Source organism: Oryzias latipes, chromosome 18, assembly GCF_053564925.1.
Source record: "Oryzias latipes strain Hd-rR chromosome 18, Olatipes_Hd-rR_3.1".
Taxonomy (NCBI): Eukaryota; Metazoa; Chordata; class Actinopteri; order Beloniformes; family Adrianichthyidae; genus Oryzias; species Oryzias latipes.
The window spans coordinates 28,210,081-28,226,021 of record NC_136254.1 but is presented as its reverse complement, the minus strand read 5'-3'; the positions used below and the strand labels follow the sequence as shown (position 1 = coordinate 28,226,021).

At 39.0% G+C, this 15,941-nt stretch overlaps 1 protein-coding gene across 1 annotated transcript; it reads right to left on the bottom strand.

The window, feature by feature from the left end:
• Positions 1-6,271: 6,271 nt before the first annotated feature.
• LOC144987169 (uncharacterized) lies at positions 6,272-13,138 on the bottom strand. Its single transcript, XM_078936246.1, has 3 exons — positions 12,883-13,138; positions 8,600-9,031; positions 6,272-7,696 (listed from the first exon to the last, which is right to left on the bottom strand). Exons 1-3 carry the CDS (start codon positions 13,124-13,126, stop codon positions 7,407-7,409), a joined length of 966 nt encoding a protein of 321 aa, XP_078792372.1. The 5' UTR covers positions 13,127-13,138; the 3' UTR covers positions 6,272-7,406.
• Between the last annotated feature and the right edge of the window lie 2,803 nt (positions 13,139-15,941).

Sequence of the window (15,941 nt, the reverse complement as noted above, 5' to 3'; positions counted from 1 at the left end):
TAAACATATGAGAGTTCAAGAAATATAAGTAATTAAGATTGAAAAAAGATTAATGGAGTAATGTGACATTTAGTTAGATAAATACGTAAATTTGAGTTGGATAAACAATTATTGAGTTTTTATTATATATATATATATATATATATATATATATATATATATATATATATATATATATATATATATATATATATATATATGTGTGTGTGTCTCAAGGAAAATGGAAACAGGATCAGAAACTTTGTTATTTTTCTCTAAGCAGAAACTCTTTTTTGATAATGCAGCCGTGTTACTTTTTTGATGGACTTATAATCTTTATCCGCCGTCATTAAAATCTCAGACTCCGTCTCACTTCCGCCTCAAGTGTCCCGCTTTCTTTTTTTTTTCTCCACGCGTTTCCATGGTGACTCCAGAAATCGGCAATCTATTGAGAATGTCTTTATGTACCTGCTGTGCACGAGCATTATCCCCAAGGTTACCAAGTCGAGCGTAATTACGCCAACTCATATCCGGTCTTTTGGAACCAACATACCCAGAGTAAGCAAGTTCAGGCGGATTTCAGCCAGAGTTCAGGCTCAAAGTCAGGCTAGTTTAAACATGCTTCCTGGAATACCCCCCTGGTGTGTGACGTACGTTTTTGCTCCAACATCACCTGTCAATCATCACAAAAATATCACAAGAAAGGGGCGGGATCAAGTCCCCAACCTACGCGAACGCAGCTGGACATTTAGTACTTTGCTGAACGCAAGCCGTCTGCATGACTACAAAACAATACTTTATGGGAAATGAGTCCTGACGGTTTTTGTAGTTGAGTGATCAATTAAAATAAGGTAGCGACCTGGGGGTTTAGCCCCGCCTTTAGCCCCTAAGACTCATGGGAAGTGGGGAATCTTGGTCTGAAAACCATAAGTGAGAGGGATGGAAGCAGAAGTGACCTCCATGCTGTTTGGCTGTTTGTGTATGCTTGAATAAGTGGGCGTTGATGCTGAAAAGGAGACTTTGCTTCTCTGCCTATTTCTTCCTCACTGAAACTGTCCGGGGTCGTGCAGTTTATGGGGCACGGGCAGCTCTCTAATGAAGCCGCTTATTAGCAGCTTGGCTACAGTGGCGTACCAGCTGGGTCGTTACATTGGAGTCAGAAGTGGGATCCTTAGCAGATGCTGCTACACCATGGAGAGTTACACCATGGAGCGAGAGATGGCTGAGATGAAGCAACAAATTCACATCCTGGGGGCAACTCTGGACAAGGGAGGAGTAAGTGCAAAATCATCTCCCTGATGGTACGAGCACCCGCCGTCATCTGCAGCATCTGTCCCTGCAAGTCGGGTTTCCACGCCAGTGATGAACCGTCCAGAGCGGTCTGTGATGACGCTGCACAGCCCAGTTCAACTTAGCATGACAAAGGTGGATAAAGGTGAAGAGGATTTCATGTAATACATGGACACCAGTGAAGATCACAAATCATTGAAGAAATACAGGTTCAGCGCACTGTCTAGTGGGTCTAGATGACCCAACTTCCAATGTTAAAGTGCCTAGGATAGCAAAAGGGTTATCTGCGTTCCTTTGCATTGCCTTACAAGATTAGACTGCATTCCAATGAGTAAATTCCACTCAATGTTGATTTCTCAATAATTTATTAGTCCTCTGACATTAGATATGTGTTTCTTTGTGATGATAGATTTATATGAATTCTATGTTCTAATCATATTAAACATTTTTATCCTCAATATAACTACTTTGCGTATTTCCTCTTTAATTTCAGTGCAGGCTGTGAGCTCTGCAGCACGAGAGATTCGTTATGTAAGGCTGACTGTTTAGTCAGGGTGTGCTAACATGGTAAAGCTTTTTTTTTTTAACATTCTAGACATTTTTATTCCAAATCCTCCTTTTCTAAATGATAGGACATGTATTTCATTTATTTAGTGCTCAGATCTGACGTGAAGCTGCACTGAAGAGACAGATTGAGGCAGGAAAACAGGTGGTCTTTGGATCAGGTTTGGGCTGGAAGACCATAATTACATTACTTTTGATGATTCAAAAGAATTTTTAAAAAGTGGTAAAATGAAGCAAAGTGATTTGAAGGGCTGTGGAAAGAGGAAAACGGCAAAGAGAACGTGAGACACTTGTTACCAAACCTCCAAAAGTGCTGGAAGACAGAAAAACACAGAATAAAAATACTGTTAACTATTGTTACCTCCTATTAAGGATTAAAAAACAACCGCTGCAGAGGACCCCATTTTTTTGTTCGTCTGGGGCCCCCATACTGCTAAGTCGGCCATTGCACACACAAACACTGGTCAAACCTTTACTCGTAAATGAAGTGTATGCCTCTCTCCTTCTGAACAAAAACCTCTGCGACTCTGGTATAAAAGTCTTCCTTATCTTCTTTAAGTTTTAGAAGTCTCTCAGTCTCAATAAAGATGTGTTCAGCCTTCCATTAATTATTACTTCATGTTTTTGAATGAAAGTCCAACACTGAATCATTTTTTAATAAGATTAAAACTGTAATTTTTGCAGTCAGTCAAAGCAAAACATCCAAAAATGGGCTCTTCTTCAATAAACTTTATTAGTAATGAATGAAGAACAAAACCAACCCAGGGAGCCTTATCCAGCCTACTTGACACTCAGCATTAGGGGCTACATTGGGGTGGGTGAAGTCATAAATGGTTTTGGAGGTCACTGCTCTTCAGTGGATGGCTAAAATGCAAAGAACACTTTTTACTTACTGCCAATTGTGTTAAACAAATATCTGGACTTTAACTTATTTTTTAATTTTTTTTCCAGACAATGAAACAAAAATGTGTGATTATCTCTAGTTATTGTACTACACCTGTATAGTTATGGAGGGGTGGGTTTCAGGAGGTGGGGGTGTGGTCCTGCCCACAGACTTCAACAGTTTCACTTTGCAATACACCACAATATTTAACTACATGACAAAATATGAAGAATCTCCACTCAATGTTGATTTTCTAATTGAATCTACAGTCATTTTTAGCCTTCTGACATCAGCTATGTTCTTCTTTATGGTCTTTGCAGCTTTGATATCAGTTAAATGTAAGAGAAACTTCACCTTAAATGTATGTAGCTAAAAAAGTTTCATCTGAACTTCAAACAAATAAATACATTTATAAATAAAAAAATAAAATGATATCCAGGTGAGCCATTTAAAAATATGTTCTGCTTTGGAGCCATCCTGAATGACTAAGTCTTTACTTATTCTATTTACAAATACATAGCATTATTGTAGTGCTGTTCAAATGTAATAAACAATATTCAGTTGTTTAGGTCGAGCTACAAGTTGGTTTGAACTGAACATAGTTATTTATATACACAATAAATATAATTCTTGTTCAGTTACACAATTTGTATCTAACCAAGCAATGAAACTGTGAAGAGCTAAAATGAAGAACGAGAAAGTTAAATTTGTCTTTGTAAGATATTTTTATTTGAAAGTAATTAAAACTCCACAATTCAGCAGATTTACATTCATAAAAAAAAAAACTAAACCCACATGAAGAATAAATGTATTTAAAGAGTCACTCCAATGATAATGGTGTTTTTAACAAATACTTGTAGCATTTTTCATGATGGAGAGCAAAATAAAAAATTAAGATTAAAACTGCATTCCTGAGTATTTGTTTCACAAATCATAATGAAATAGTAGCAGATGAAAAAAAAAAGCTGTTTGAAAAAACTTGCAGTTGTTACACAAACACTAGAACTGAAAAGGCCACAAGCTCCCTGCTCTGCTCCATTCCAATGTATTCAATTGCACACAAAGAGATCCATGAACGTCTTAGTTTTCCTCGTCTGAGCTGCCATCTGCATTCAAACTTTACAGCTGGATAGCTGGTAAAAAAAAAAAGTGTCATCTGGAAGATAGCGGGACAGAGTGTAAACAAAGAGATCATGGGAAAATGTGCTGGCTTACACTCAGCCAAAAGTCTCAAAACCCACAACTCAGAGGGCAACTTTTTATGAACTCCTGCAGCTCTGCAGAAACTATGTCCTAGAAAATGACATATTTTTTTGTTGCTCTTGCAAAAACAGCATTAAAGACCACTGGAAACACTTTTAGATCTAGATGACTGGAGATGGGCTTTAGAGGAAAAAGGTTATCTTAATATTCAGACTAAGAAATCCTTATTTAGGTATAGTGGAATATTTCTGATCCACTGGATAATCAAGAAGTAAATAAAATGCATAGAAAAATACATTTATAGTGATAAAGTTGTTCTTTTGTGTGTTATGTGGTTAGATTTTACACTAAATTATTATTTTTAAAGGAATTTATAAATGAATGCAATACATAAAAATGTTAAAACAAAACTAAAACATTGTAAAGTTGCAAATAAATCATGTAATCATGCTATAAGGAGGCTTTACATATCATTAGAAAAGGTAGAAATGAATCTTGAAGAAAACAGAAACAGTATTATAACGAATTTGGTGAAATTCCATATGTTTGCAGAAACTACACAAAAAAAACACACATGGACACACAATTTGAATATTAATAGTGCATAAAGTGATATACAATAGGTAAATGTATATCTATTGAGATCTGTTGTTTGCATTTTTATTAAAAGTTTGTAGGAGTGTTACCTCTTCAATGACGCTCTGCATTTCAGCTTCTGTCATCTCACCAACAGATTCAAGTTCCATGTCCAGTCCAACTACGTAGTCTGATTCACAAACATAAAAGATCTTTTTAGGACAAAAATAGTTTAAATGAGGGACACAGTGAAAAGAAATGTTCAAATTAACAGTTGACTTACTAGGCCCTTTGGTTGTTGAGGATTTTTTTTGTGAAACAGTGATGAAACAAAAAAAACAGAAAAAACAACAGTAGTTAAAATTTTTATGTTCCACTGCAGAGTGATGCTGCTCTCATTCTGTGTTGATTGCCTGAGATTTTGGGGATTCTGAGGAGCTGAAAGAACAAAAGACAAAATGTAGATCATAACTTACCCTAAAGTACTTATTTGTTTATTTTTTATGTTGTTTTAATCTAAATATTTAAGTAGATTAAAATACAGATAGTTTAAATCCTCTGGTCAATAAGACAAATATAATCCTCTTCTCTCTCTATTGTTCCAAGTCACATTACTTTTCTTTTATAGAAAAATCCTACAACTACTTTTTATTTTTCAGTTATTTGCAAAGTTTTAAAACCAACCATGCCCCTTTGTTTGTGCACCTAAAACATAATCTATCCATTACAAGCACGATCAAGCCTACACCTGGTTGTGGACCCTCCCCCCAGCTAGTCTCGTGCCCCCAGCCGTCCCCCCACCCAAATGGATGAAACTCATCAGGACCATTTAAACATGTAGTTGTAGACTTAGATAGGCCAATTCTTCTATAAGAGTTCTGGTACATCACCTGTCAGTCCTGGGAGAGGATCCCTCCTTCATGTGGACACCCCTGAGGCTTCTTTTTTTAAATAGTTTTTCCTTACAGAGAAGGAGGGTCTAAGGCAGGGGTGTCATACGGGCTGCCAGGTGGTTTAGTCCGGCCCACACACGAAGTGTAAAAATCATAAGGATGTTTAAAGAAGAAAGCAGGTTTCTAGTCCATTCCTGTGGTGAGTTATGATTTTTTAAAGAAATAACCGAAATGCGCAACTCCGCCACTAGGGGGAGCAAAGGAAAAGCAGGTGAAACAACATAACTCTGCATGTGCCAAGAATGAAACCTAACAGCTCTGTGTCTAGGTAGGCAGTAGTTTGGTTCCCTGTGAGCCTCACCATTGTTACGTTGCTATCAGAATGATTAGTAGTGACACCCTAGTGACCAAAATGTTGTCAAAAAGAACAAAAAAAGGTTGAAGTGAAGTGCTGAGCTTTCCAGGAAAATGCAAAGCATTTTATTTGTTCACGGAGCTGAATGCAAACCTGCATGCTTGGAATGTCATCAACAGGTTGCAGTGCTGAAAGAATATAACATTCAGCTCCACTATGAGACTCACCACAAAGAAACGTTTCACAGATGCAAGTAAGAAAAAAAAATTAGCTGGACCATTAGCTGGACCAATAAATAACCATCTGGATTTACTGCAGCATGACGTCAGTGATGGAGCAGTGAAAGCTAGCTACCTTATTGCAAACAAGTTGGAGCAAACATCCGAACCATTTTCTGATGGTGAACTTATTGAAAAATGCAGAAGGCTGCAGAAGTCTTGTTCCCAAAAAGCAGATGACCTTAAACATGAGTCTTGTCAAGAATTACGACTCTAGATACAACATCTCTGAGGAAACATGGGCACCATATGAAGGAATCCAGTCATTTATTGTATTATCAGTCACTGTTGATGAAAACACCAACATCACATATAACTGAATATTTATTAGAGGTGTTAAAGAGACGTCACAGTGGAGTTTCTTGAGTTGATGGACACAACAACAGCTGTTGACATAGTCAGCTCTCTAGTTACTGTGCTGGACGATGTTGGAGTGAACTGGTCACATGAAGTAATTTTGGTCACTGATGGCGCTCCATCACAGGCCAGGAAGAAGGCAGGTGTTGCCACAAAATTCAGGCAGCGACCAGGAAAAGATTCTTATAATAATGAATGATAATAATAATGGACATTTCATTGTGTTCTGCACACTTGAATGACAGTAAATGTGTTGCTGCACAGGATTTGAATCCTGATATTGACAGTCTGGTGAAGTTTCAGGAGAGAAAGGAGGTTAACTCCAAAGTCTTATCTTCACAAATTTTTGCAAGTTTAATTTAGTATAATTTTGTCATCGTTGGGATGTTTACATTTTAGGCAGGTGTTTCATTTTTTTCTACAGCCCCTCTTGAATTTATTATCAGGATTGCTTCAGTTTCTGATTTAAAATATTCAGTCTGTAAGTGAAATTAATTTTATTTGAGATCCATCGTGTGATCCATCCATTCATCCATCCATCCATCCATCCATCCATCCATCCATCCATCCATCCATCCATCCATCCATCCACTGTGAGTGAATGTGTGATAAGAAATGATAGGCTACCATGTTGGTTGAGGCATGTTTTTCAATTGAGTAAAAAAACAAAAACAAGCTGTTATTTTGCCTTTACGCTACTGGTTCGGCCCTCTTGAGATCGGGTTGAATGTGGCCCCCAAACTAAAATGAGTTTGACAACCCTGGTCTAAGGGCAATGATGCTCAGTTTAGTTTAGTCTGTTTAGCCAATACCTATTGAATTCTATGACTTCATGTTCTTTATGATTTTATGTTTATTATACAATTAACTGTATAAAACCCATTGAGAAACTATGTTTGTAATATTGGGCTTTATAAATAAAACGGAATTGAATGGACTTTAATTGAATCCCCTACACATATCTGGACATGACACTTGCTAATGACGCCATTACTTTGTGTCCCCCTTCTGGTTAAGTCAAAGGGTTGTCACTTAACTTCCATACATATATTAGTCGTCTTACCAGTAACTGCAGTAATACTGGTTGCTTTGCCTCTGACGTTCTCAAGCACAGGGAAGATAGTGAATGTATATTTAGTTCCAGCAGTCAAGGATGTGATTGTGTAAAAAACGGGTCCATCTCCATTTGGTCCACTGATGTTGGTCTCTGTTCCATTAAACTTTAAGATGAAGCTGACATTGTTGTTGTTTACGTTATCCCACTGCAGAGTGATGCTGGTCTTAGTTTGTCCTGATACTCGAAAACTCTGATTTGGAACTGCAAAATAGGCATTAATTAGAACATAGTGTGTGAAAAAAAGATTTTTTTTTAATTGTTTCACATGATCATTTACAATATATTATACTTCTTTAAAGTCCCACTCCAATCATTTTTTGATGTATTAAAAATTATTTTCCAGGGATCTTTTAATTTTAATAGGGCCTTTTTTAGGCAACATAGAAAAAACCCTGTGTGGCTTCCTTGGACATAGTTTCTGCAGAGCAGCAGGAGTTTACCAGAAATTCACCTGTTGGCGCAGAAGTAAGCCTTTACTTATTTCCCATCATCCCTTTGTCTAAACTCTCCCCTGCTAGCTTAGGACCCACTCAGAACTTCAAGCTAACATTAGTGCTGCTCAAAACTTGCGAGCAATATGCGTGCTATCCAGCAATACATTTTTTAACCAGTTTCCAGCTTAGACGTTGCAAACAAAGACATTAATGTATCTTTTTGTCTACAAAAGGCCACATTGGAATGGAGCAGAGCGGGGAGACTTTGGCCCGCTTATCGCATTTTTGCGTTAAACATGAAGGCTTTTTAAACTGCATTTTACATCTGGTCCTGATTCAAAGGATTTTTTAAAAAAACACTCAGAAATGTATTTTTAAGCTTAAATTCTTTCACATAAGTCGTCCATAATGAGAAACATACAAGCACATGTAGGAAACACCAAAAACACCCTTTTTGTTGGAGTGGGTCTTTAACAACCAGAGAAAGAAAAATATATATATAAATAATATACTGCTTATTGCCTTAGTTGAATAATACACTATCTATGTTTTAAATTCTGCTCAACCATTTGGTTGAGCAGCCAGCAAAAAAGTTAAGTCTAATTCCAGCAGCATTGAGAGTAGCAGGAAGTGTACAACTTTAATGATGACAGATTAGTAAACACCTTACCTGCACAGTATGGATAATAACATCGACGTTCATCAAAAAGTTTGTAGACGTAGAAGTCTCCGTAACATAGTTTGGCCTTAATAATAAACCAAGTATAGTTGCAGCAGCTCACAGAGTCTGAATGACACACTGGAAGTGTTACAGTTTGATTGTACTCAGTGGGATGAGGTTCTGTCAGTTTTAAGTAATACCTCCCACATTTTTCTTCACATGTTTCAGTGATGTGAGCTCTGGTTTGTCCCAAATAAAAGCTGTACCAGCCTCCTGGGACAACACTTCCATCACAGTTTCCGTACTGGTTGTATTGTGAACTCCAGTCATCCAGTGCAGTGTGGTGCTCACAGGGGTCGACACACTGAGCACTTCCATTATTAATGAAGCAGTTCAGGTCAGGAGCACAAAATGTCTCTCCACAAGGTAGAGCTTGATGGTCTTTTTTGTTTGCATGTGAGAAATAAAAAGACAAGAAATTAGTACATCTATAGACTTTTTTTGGCGTACTCAGTAGGTTGAAAAATGATTTCGTTATATTCTCTTGTGGCCTCAGTATCAACAGAACTCAACAATCACAAAACCTTAACCAATAAGAATAGGGGGTCATCTTCTTCTTTCTCTTTCGGCTTTTCCCATCAGGGGTCGCCACAGCGAATCATCCTTTTCCACCTCACTCTATCATGGACATCTTCTACCCTAACATTAGCCAACTTCATGTCCTCTGTTAAGACATCCATGTATCTCCTCTTTGGCCGTCCTTTTGCCCTCCTGCCAGGCAGCTCCATCTCCAACATCCTTCTACCAATATATCCACTATCCCTCCTCTGAACATGTCCAAACCATCTCAGTCTGGCTTCTCTGACTTTGTCGCTAACACAGGCAACATGAGCCGTCCCTCTGATGTACTCGTTCCTTATTCTGTCTAACCTGGTCACTCCTAAGGAGAACCTCAACATCTTCATCTCCGCTACCTCCATCTCAGCCTCTTGTCTCTGTCTCACTGCTACCGTCTCTAACCCATAGAGCAGAGCTGGTCTCACCACTGTCTTGTACACCTTTCCTTTGAGTCTTGCTGGCACTCTTCTGTCACACAACACTCCTGACACTTTCCTCCACCCGCTCCAACCTGCCTGCACTCGCCTCTTCACCTCTTTTCCACACTCCCCATCACACTGAACTGTTGACCCCAAGTACTTAAACTCCTGCACCTTCTTCACCTCAGCCCCCTGTAACCTAACGCTTCTACCTTGATCCCTCTCTTTCAGACACATGTATTCTGTCTTACTACGACTGACCTTCATGCCTCTTCTTTCCAGAGCAAACCTCCACCTCTCTAGCTGTTCCTCCACCTGCTCTCTACTCTCACTGCAAATTACAATGTCATCCGCAAACATCATTGTCCAGGGAGATTCCTGTCTTACCTCGTCTGTCAGCCTGTCCATCAGCATAGCAAACAAAAAAGGACTCAAAGCTGATCCTTGGTGTAGTCCCACCTCCACCTTGAACTCCTCTGTCTGACCTACAGCACATCTCACCACCGTCATACTTCTCTCATACATGTCCTGAACTACTCTGACATACTTCTCTGCCACTCCAGACGACCTCATACAGTACCACAGCTCCTCCCTCGGCACCCTGTCATACGCCTTCTCTAAATCTACGAACACACAATGCAGCTCCTTCTGACCTTCTCTGTACTTTTCCATCAACATTCTCAAAGCAAAAATGGCATCAGTGGTGCTCTTACGGGGCATGAAACCATACTGCTGCTCACAAATCTCCACCTTCTTCCTAAGCCTGGCTTCCACTACTCTTTCCCACAGCTTCATTGTGTGGCTCATCAACTTTATTCCTCTATAGTTGCTGCAGTTCTGCGTGTCACCCTTGTTCTTAAAGATCGGAACCAGAACGCTTCTCCTCCATTCCTCAGGCATCTTCTCACTCTCTAAAATCCTATTGAACAACCTCGTTAGAAATTCCACTGCTGTCTCTCCTAAGCACTTCCATACCTCCACAGGTACGTCATCAGGATCAACGGCCTTTTCTGCTCTTCATCCTTTTCAGAGCCTTCCTAACCTCATCCTTTCCAATCTCTGCTACTTCCTGCTCCACAACAACCACATCTTCCTCCCTTCTTTCCCTGTCATTTTCCTCGTTCATCAGCTCCTCAAAATACTCCTTCCATCTTTTCTGTACACTCTCCTGGGTTGTTAGCACCTTTCCATCTCTGTCCTTAATCACCCTTATCTGTTGCACGTCCTTCCCATCTCTGTCTCTCTGTCTGGCTAGCCTGTACAAGTCCTTTTCTCCTTCCTTTGTGTCTAACCTGTCATATAGCTCATCGTAAGCCTTCTGTTTGGCCTTTGCCACCTCTCTCTTCACTCTACGCTGCGCTTCCTTGTACTCCTGTCTACCTTCCTCAGTCCTTTCTACATCCCACTTCCTTTTAGCCAACCTCTTCCTCTGGACGCAGTCCTGTACTTCCTCATTCCACCACCAAGTGTCTTTACCGTCTTTCCTCTTTCCAGATGACACACCTAGCACCTTCCTACCTGTTTCCCTGATAATTTCTGCTGTAGTTTCCCAGTCATCTGGAAGCTCATCCTGACCACTCAGGACCTGTCTCAACTTCTGCCTGTAGCTTCCACCACTTGGTCTTCTTTTCTGTTTTCCCTCTCTTCTTCTTCCTGACCTCCAGAGTCATCTTACACACCACCATGCGGTGCTGTCTGGCTACACTCTCTCCTACCACCACTTTGCAGTCAATAACCTCTCTCAAATGACCTCGTCTGCATAGGATGTAGTCCACCTGAGTACTCCTACCTCCACTTCTGTATGTCACTCTATGTTCCTCTCTCTTCTGGAAGTAAGTGTTGACTACAGCCATTTCCATCCTCTTCGCAAAGTCCACCACCATCTGTCCCTCCAGATTCCTTTCCATCACACCAAACCTGCCCATCACCTCCTCATCACCTCTGTTGCCCTCACCAACATGCCCATTAAAGTCTGCTCCAATAACAACTCTCTCTCCTCTGGGGATACTCTCTATGACCTCATCCAACTCACTCCAGAATCTCTCCTTCACTTCTAACTCACAGCCAACCTGTGGCGCATACCCACTGACTACATTCACCATCACCCCTTCAATTTCTAACTTTAGGCTCATCATCCTGTCTGAGACTCTTTTCACCTCTAGAACACTGTTTACAAACTCCCCCTTCAGAATCACACCTACCCCGTTTCTCTTCCTATCAACACCATGATAGAACAGTTTGTATCCTCCTCCAATACTACGTGCCTTGCTGCCCTTCCACCTTGTCTCCTGCACACACAGTACATCTACCTTCCTTCTCTCCATCATGTCTGCCAGCTCTCTGCCTTTCCCTGTCATTGTGCCAACGTTAAGAGTCCCTATTCTCAAACCTATGTTCCTGCCTTTTCCCTTCTCTCTCTGGCCACGGACCCTTCTGCCTCCCCTCTTTCTTCGACCAACAGTAGTCAAATTTCCACCGACACCCTGTAGGTTAACAGCATCAGTGGCGGTCGTTGTTAAACCGGGCCTCGACCGATCCGGTATGTCTAAAGTGTTGTGGATGATTCGCATGGTTATTTTGGCAATTTTTACGCCGGATGCCCTTCCTGACGCAACCCTCTCTATTTATCCGGGCTTGGGACCGGCACAGAGGCAACTGGCTTGCAACCCCTGTGGCTAGATTAATAGGGGGTCATCTTATGTCACTGAAACTGCCTTACACTATCAAATCAGAGAATAAGAAATGGCTCAAATCCAACTGTGGAGATCAGTCTCACATATAGAGCATCGAGGTGTGATTGTGTGTGAGAATGTATGTTTGTGTGTGATTGTGTGGCCCTGCGACAAACTAGTGACTTGTTCAGGGTGTACCCTGCCTTTGCCTGACAGGCCTGTGACCCCCAGAAAGAGATTAAGCAGGTCAGGAAAAATGAATGGATACACAAAATATTTACCTATGTAATGCTCTAAATAAGGGGCCAAATTTAGCGTTTGTCACACACCTTTTGATCACTTTCTATGCATTTAAATACAACACCATGTCCCACACACACCAGGTCTCTGATCTGTCCACCACAGTTAACATTTTCTGTACATAACCCTGAATGTTTTTTCAAAATTTTAAAAAATTTATTATTTTACAAAATCTTAAATTTTTCTATCTGGGTGAAACCTAACATCATTTTAGAGTTATATTGTTTTCTTAGTCCATTTTCATTCTATTTAATTTAAAGGAAGGTAAAGTAGATTTTCTTACCGGTAATGACGGTCAGTTGAACTCCACTGCTTCTGGCGTTCTCAAATACGGAGAAAAGAGTGAATGTGTATTTAGTGGCAGGATAGAGAGAGGAGACTGTAAAGACTACTGGTCCATCAGCATCTGATGCAGCAAATATCTTAACTGTATACTTAGATTCACTATTAAGTGAATAACCAGTGTATTTTTGCTTACTCCACTGCAGAGTGATACTGGTGTCATTTTTTTCAATTAAGTGGAACATTTCTGCATTTGGAGGAGCTGAAGATGAAGAAAAGAATAGAAAAAAGTTGTAAGCAAGACGTTGTGACAAACCTCAGAGATTCTGAGAACAGTACAAAGCCACAAACAACAAAACGTTTCATGTCTAATCATCACATAAATGTATTGTGACATTCACATGTTATCTTTTGTAAATATATTATTCACAAGTCTTCAAAAGAAACTGGTATTGCGGCAAATTTACGAATTTTGTTAAAGTAAAGCTAGTTCAAATTAAAAGTCTCACCAGTGACTGCATCAATGCTGATTCCACTGCTTCTGACATTCTCAATCACAGAGAAGAGAGTGAATGTGTATTTAGTTGCAGCAGTCAGAGATGACACTGTGTAAGTTACAGAGTCATCTGCAGCTGGAGCACTGATGTTTGTTTCTGTGCCATTAAACAGGAGAACAAAGCTGACACTGTTGTTGACTTTGTTCCACCGTAGAGTGATGCTGGTTTCATCTTGACCAGCTGCTCTGAAGCTGTGCTTTGGAACTGAAACAGAAAGAAACATCTTTAAATGTTTACTAATGATAACTTCATAATAGACTGATTGTTCCAACAAAAACGTATTTAATCCTAACAGATTAATATAGTTTATGTGCTAAAACAATATTTATTAAGCAACTGATGACAAAACATTACCTGCACAATATGTAGCATACTGGGAGTCTTTGAAGTCTGTAGACATAGAAGTCTCCAAAACAGAGTTTGACCTTAATAGTGTGTAAGGGATAGAAGCAGCAGTTATCCCCTAAACTATAACACAAAGAGCGTTTTACAGTTTGATTGTATTGAGTTGGATGAGGTTGTGTCATCTGCAGACGATAATAACTTCTACATCTGCTGTCTTGTACACAAGTTTCAGGAATCTGAGCGCTGGTTTGTCCCACAAACATGCGATACCAGTCTTTAGTGTCATAGGAAATTCCATGACAGTATGAATTTCCATTTATGTTATAGTCAGAAAGCCAGTCGTCCTTAAGTTTAGTGTAATGATCACAGGCTTCTCCACACTGAGCCGTCCCGTTGATGATGACACAGTCCTGGTCTGGAGGACAAACGGTCTGTCCACATGGAAAATATGGCTCATCTATTGTAAGACAACAATTAATTAAATGACATGCAAAGAATTTAATTTGTAAGAATTTTTCAGAAAAAAAAATCAAAGTCATTAAAAGAAGTTTTGAAAACCCAAGAATATCTCATCTTTTGATAGTTGTTTGTTTCTAGATGAAAGTTCAAAGAAAAATGACATGTTTTTAATGTAATCACTGTAGTTCTTAGGTCTTGAAGTTGTGTAAGTAAACCTGGACTTAAAGTCTTATTTCCTAAAACATTTCACCGTTTATCCAAGTGATTTCATCGGTCCAGATGCCATGAATCAACCTCAAGACAAAGGCAATTGGATAAAAGGGATCCCTTATTGACTTTAATTATCAGTAACTAAATACACCTACTGGGGCGGCTCGGACACATCCTCAATGATGAACCCAGAGTCTTGAGGTGTTTCGGGTCTTAGATCATCACCCTCACCTTGGCGACCCAGCCGGGGGTGATCAGTCCCCAGCTTGTGTCCGAGTAGCGCTACACCACGAAGACAACGGCAATTGGATAAAAGGGATCCCTTATTGACTTTAATTATCAGGATTTAAATAAAGGAAAAAAGTGCTAGCAATAAGAAATATTCTGTACATCATAAAAAGTTATTTCATAAATAAAAAAACTAAATGTTTCTTAATATAAATGTTTAAAGTGAAAGATCTTACCAGTTAAAGCTTGAAGCTGAACTCCACTACTTCTGGCGTTTTCAAACACAGAGAAAAGAGTAAAAGTGTATTCAGTGTTTGCACTGAGAGAAGAAACTGTGTAAGTTATTGGTCCATCTCCATCTGATGCAGAAATATTCTTCCATTCTTGATTGTACTGGAGAACATAGCTGGCAGAGTTGACTTTACTCCACTGCAATGTGATGCTTGTGTCAGTTTTTTTTACTAATCGGAATGTTTCCACATTTTGAGGAGCTGAAACAAAAAGGATTTTTTTTTCATCCCAAATATATTTTAAAAATGTATATGCTTAAGCAGTAAAAATCATTTGGAAAAGTTAAAGGCTTTAAATTTTATTACTATCTGATGTGTTTTGTCAATAAGCACATTAAATACAAAATTATGTAAATGCCTCAGGCAGCACATCTATTTCAAATGAAACAATTTGGCCTCAAAGGAAGCTGGATATTTTTTCAACTATTTCTAGACAGTAATTTAACAATCAGCTTTTCTGCTTTTTCATTAGTAATATTTTTAATCAACTGTATTTAGCTAAACAATTAGCGCCTTCACGCCTGAACTAATTTCTAATTACATATATTTCAAAAAACTTCACTGTTGTTCCTGTTTAACGTGATACTAAATTAAGTGAAGTCATGGATTTAATGGTACATTAGGAAGTAACGACATATGCTATGAAGGTGTTAAAGATAAATAAATTTAAAAGTAACAGTATATCATGAAGGTCTTTTAGATTTCTGCACAGTATAGTATAATTCAAAGGATTTTGTGTTATTCTTACTCTCCTGTTCGTACCAGTATTCTTACTGATGTTCAATTTATACGTATTATCTCAGACGTCACTCCTTGGAATCTGCACAGTATAAAAATCCTGCAGTTTTCCATTATGACAGTTATATCATCAATTTTTATCATCAATTATTGACACTACATTAAAAAATTATAATGTTCTGTAATGTTTTTCTCTTTGAAGGTAAAAAAAAAAACAACTTACCAGTAACAAC

Coding starts and splice junctions, on each gene's coding strand:
- LOC144987169 (XM_078936246.1), bottom strand. CDS start 13,126: ATGTTCCACTTAATTGAAAAAAATGACACCAGTATCACTCTGCAGTGG. Junction 9,032..12,882: donor TCAACTGACCGTCATTACCG/GTAAGAAAATCT, acceptor CAAACAAAAAAG/ACCATCAAGCTCTACCTTGT. Junction 7,697..8,599: donor TTATTATCCATACTGTGCAG/GTAAGGTGTTTA, acceptor CCTATTTTGCAG/TTCCAAATCAGAGTTTTCGA.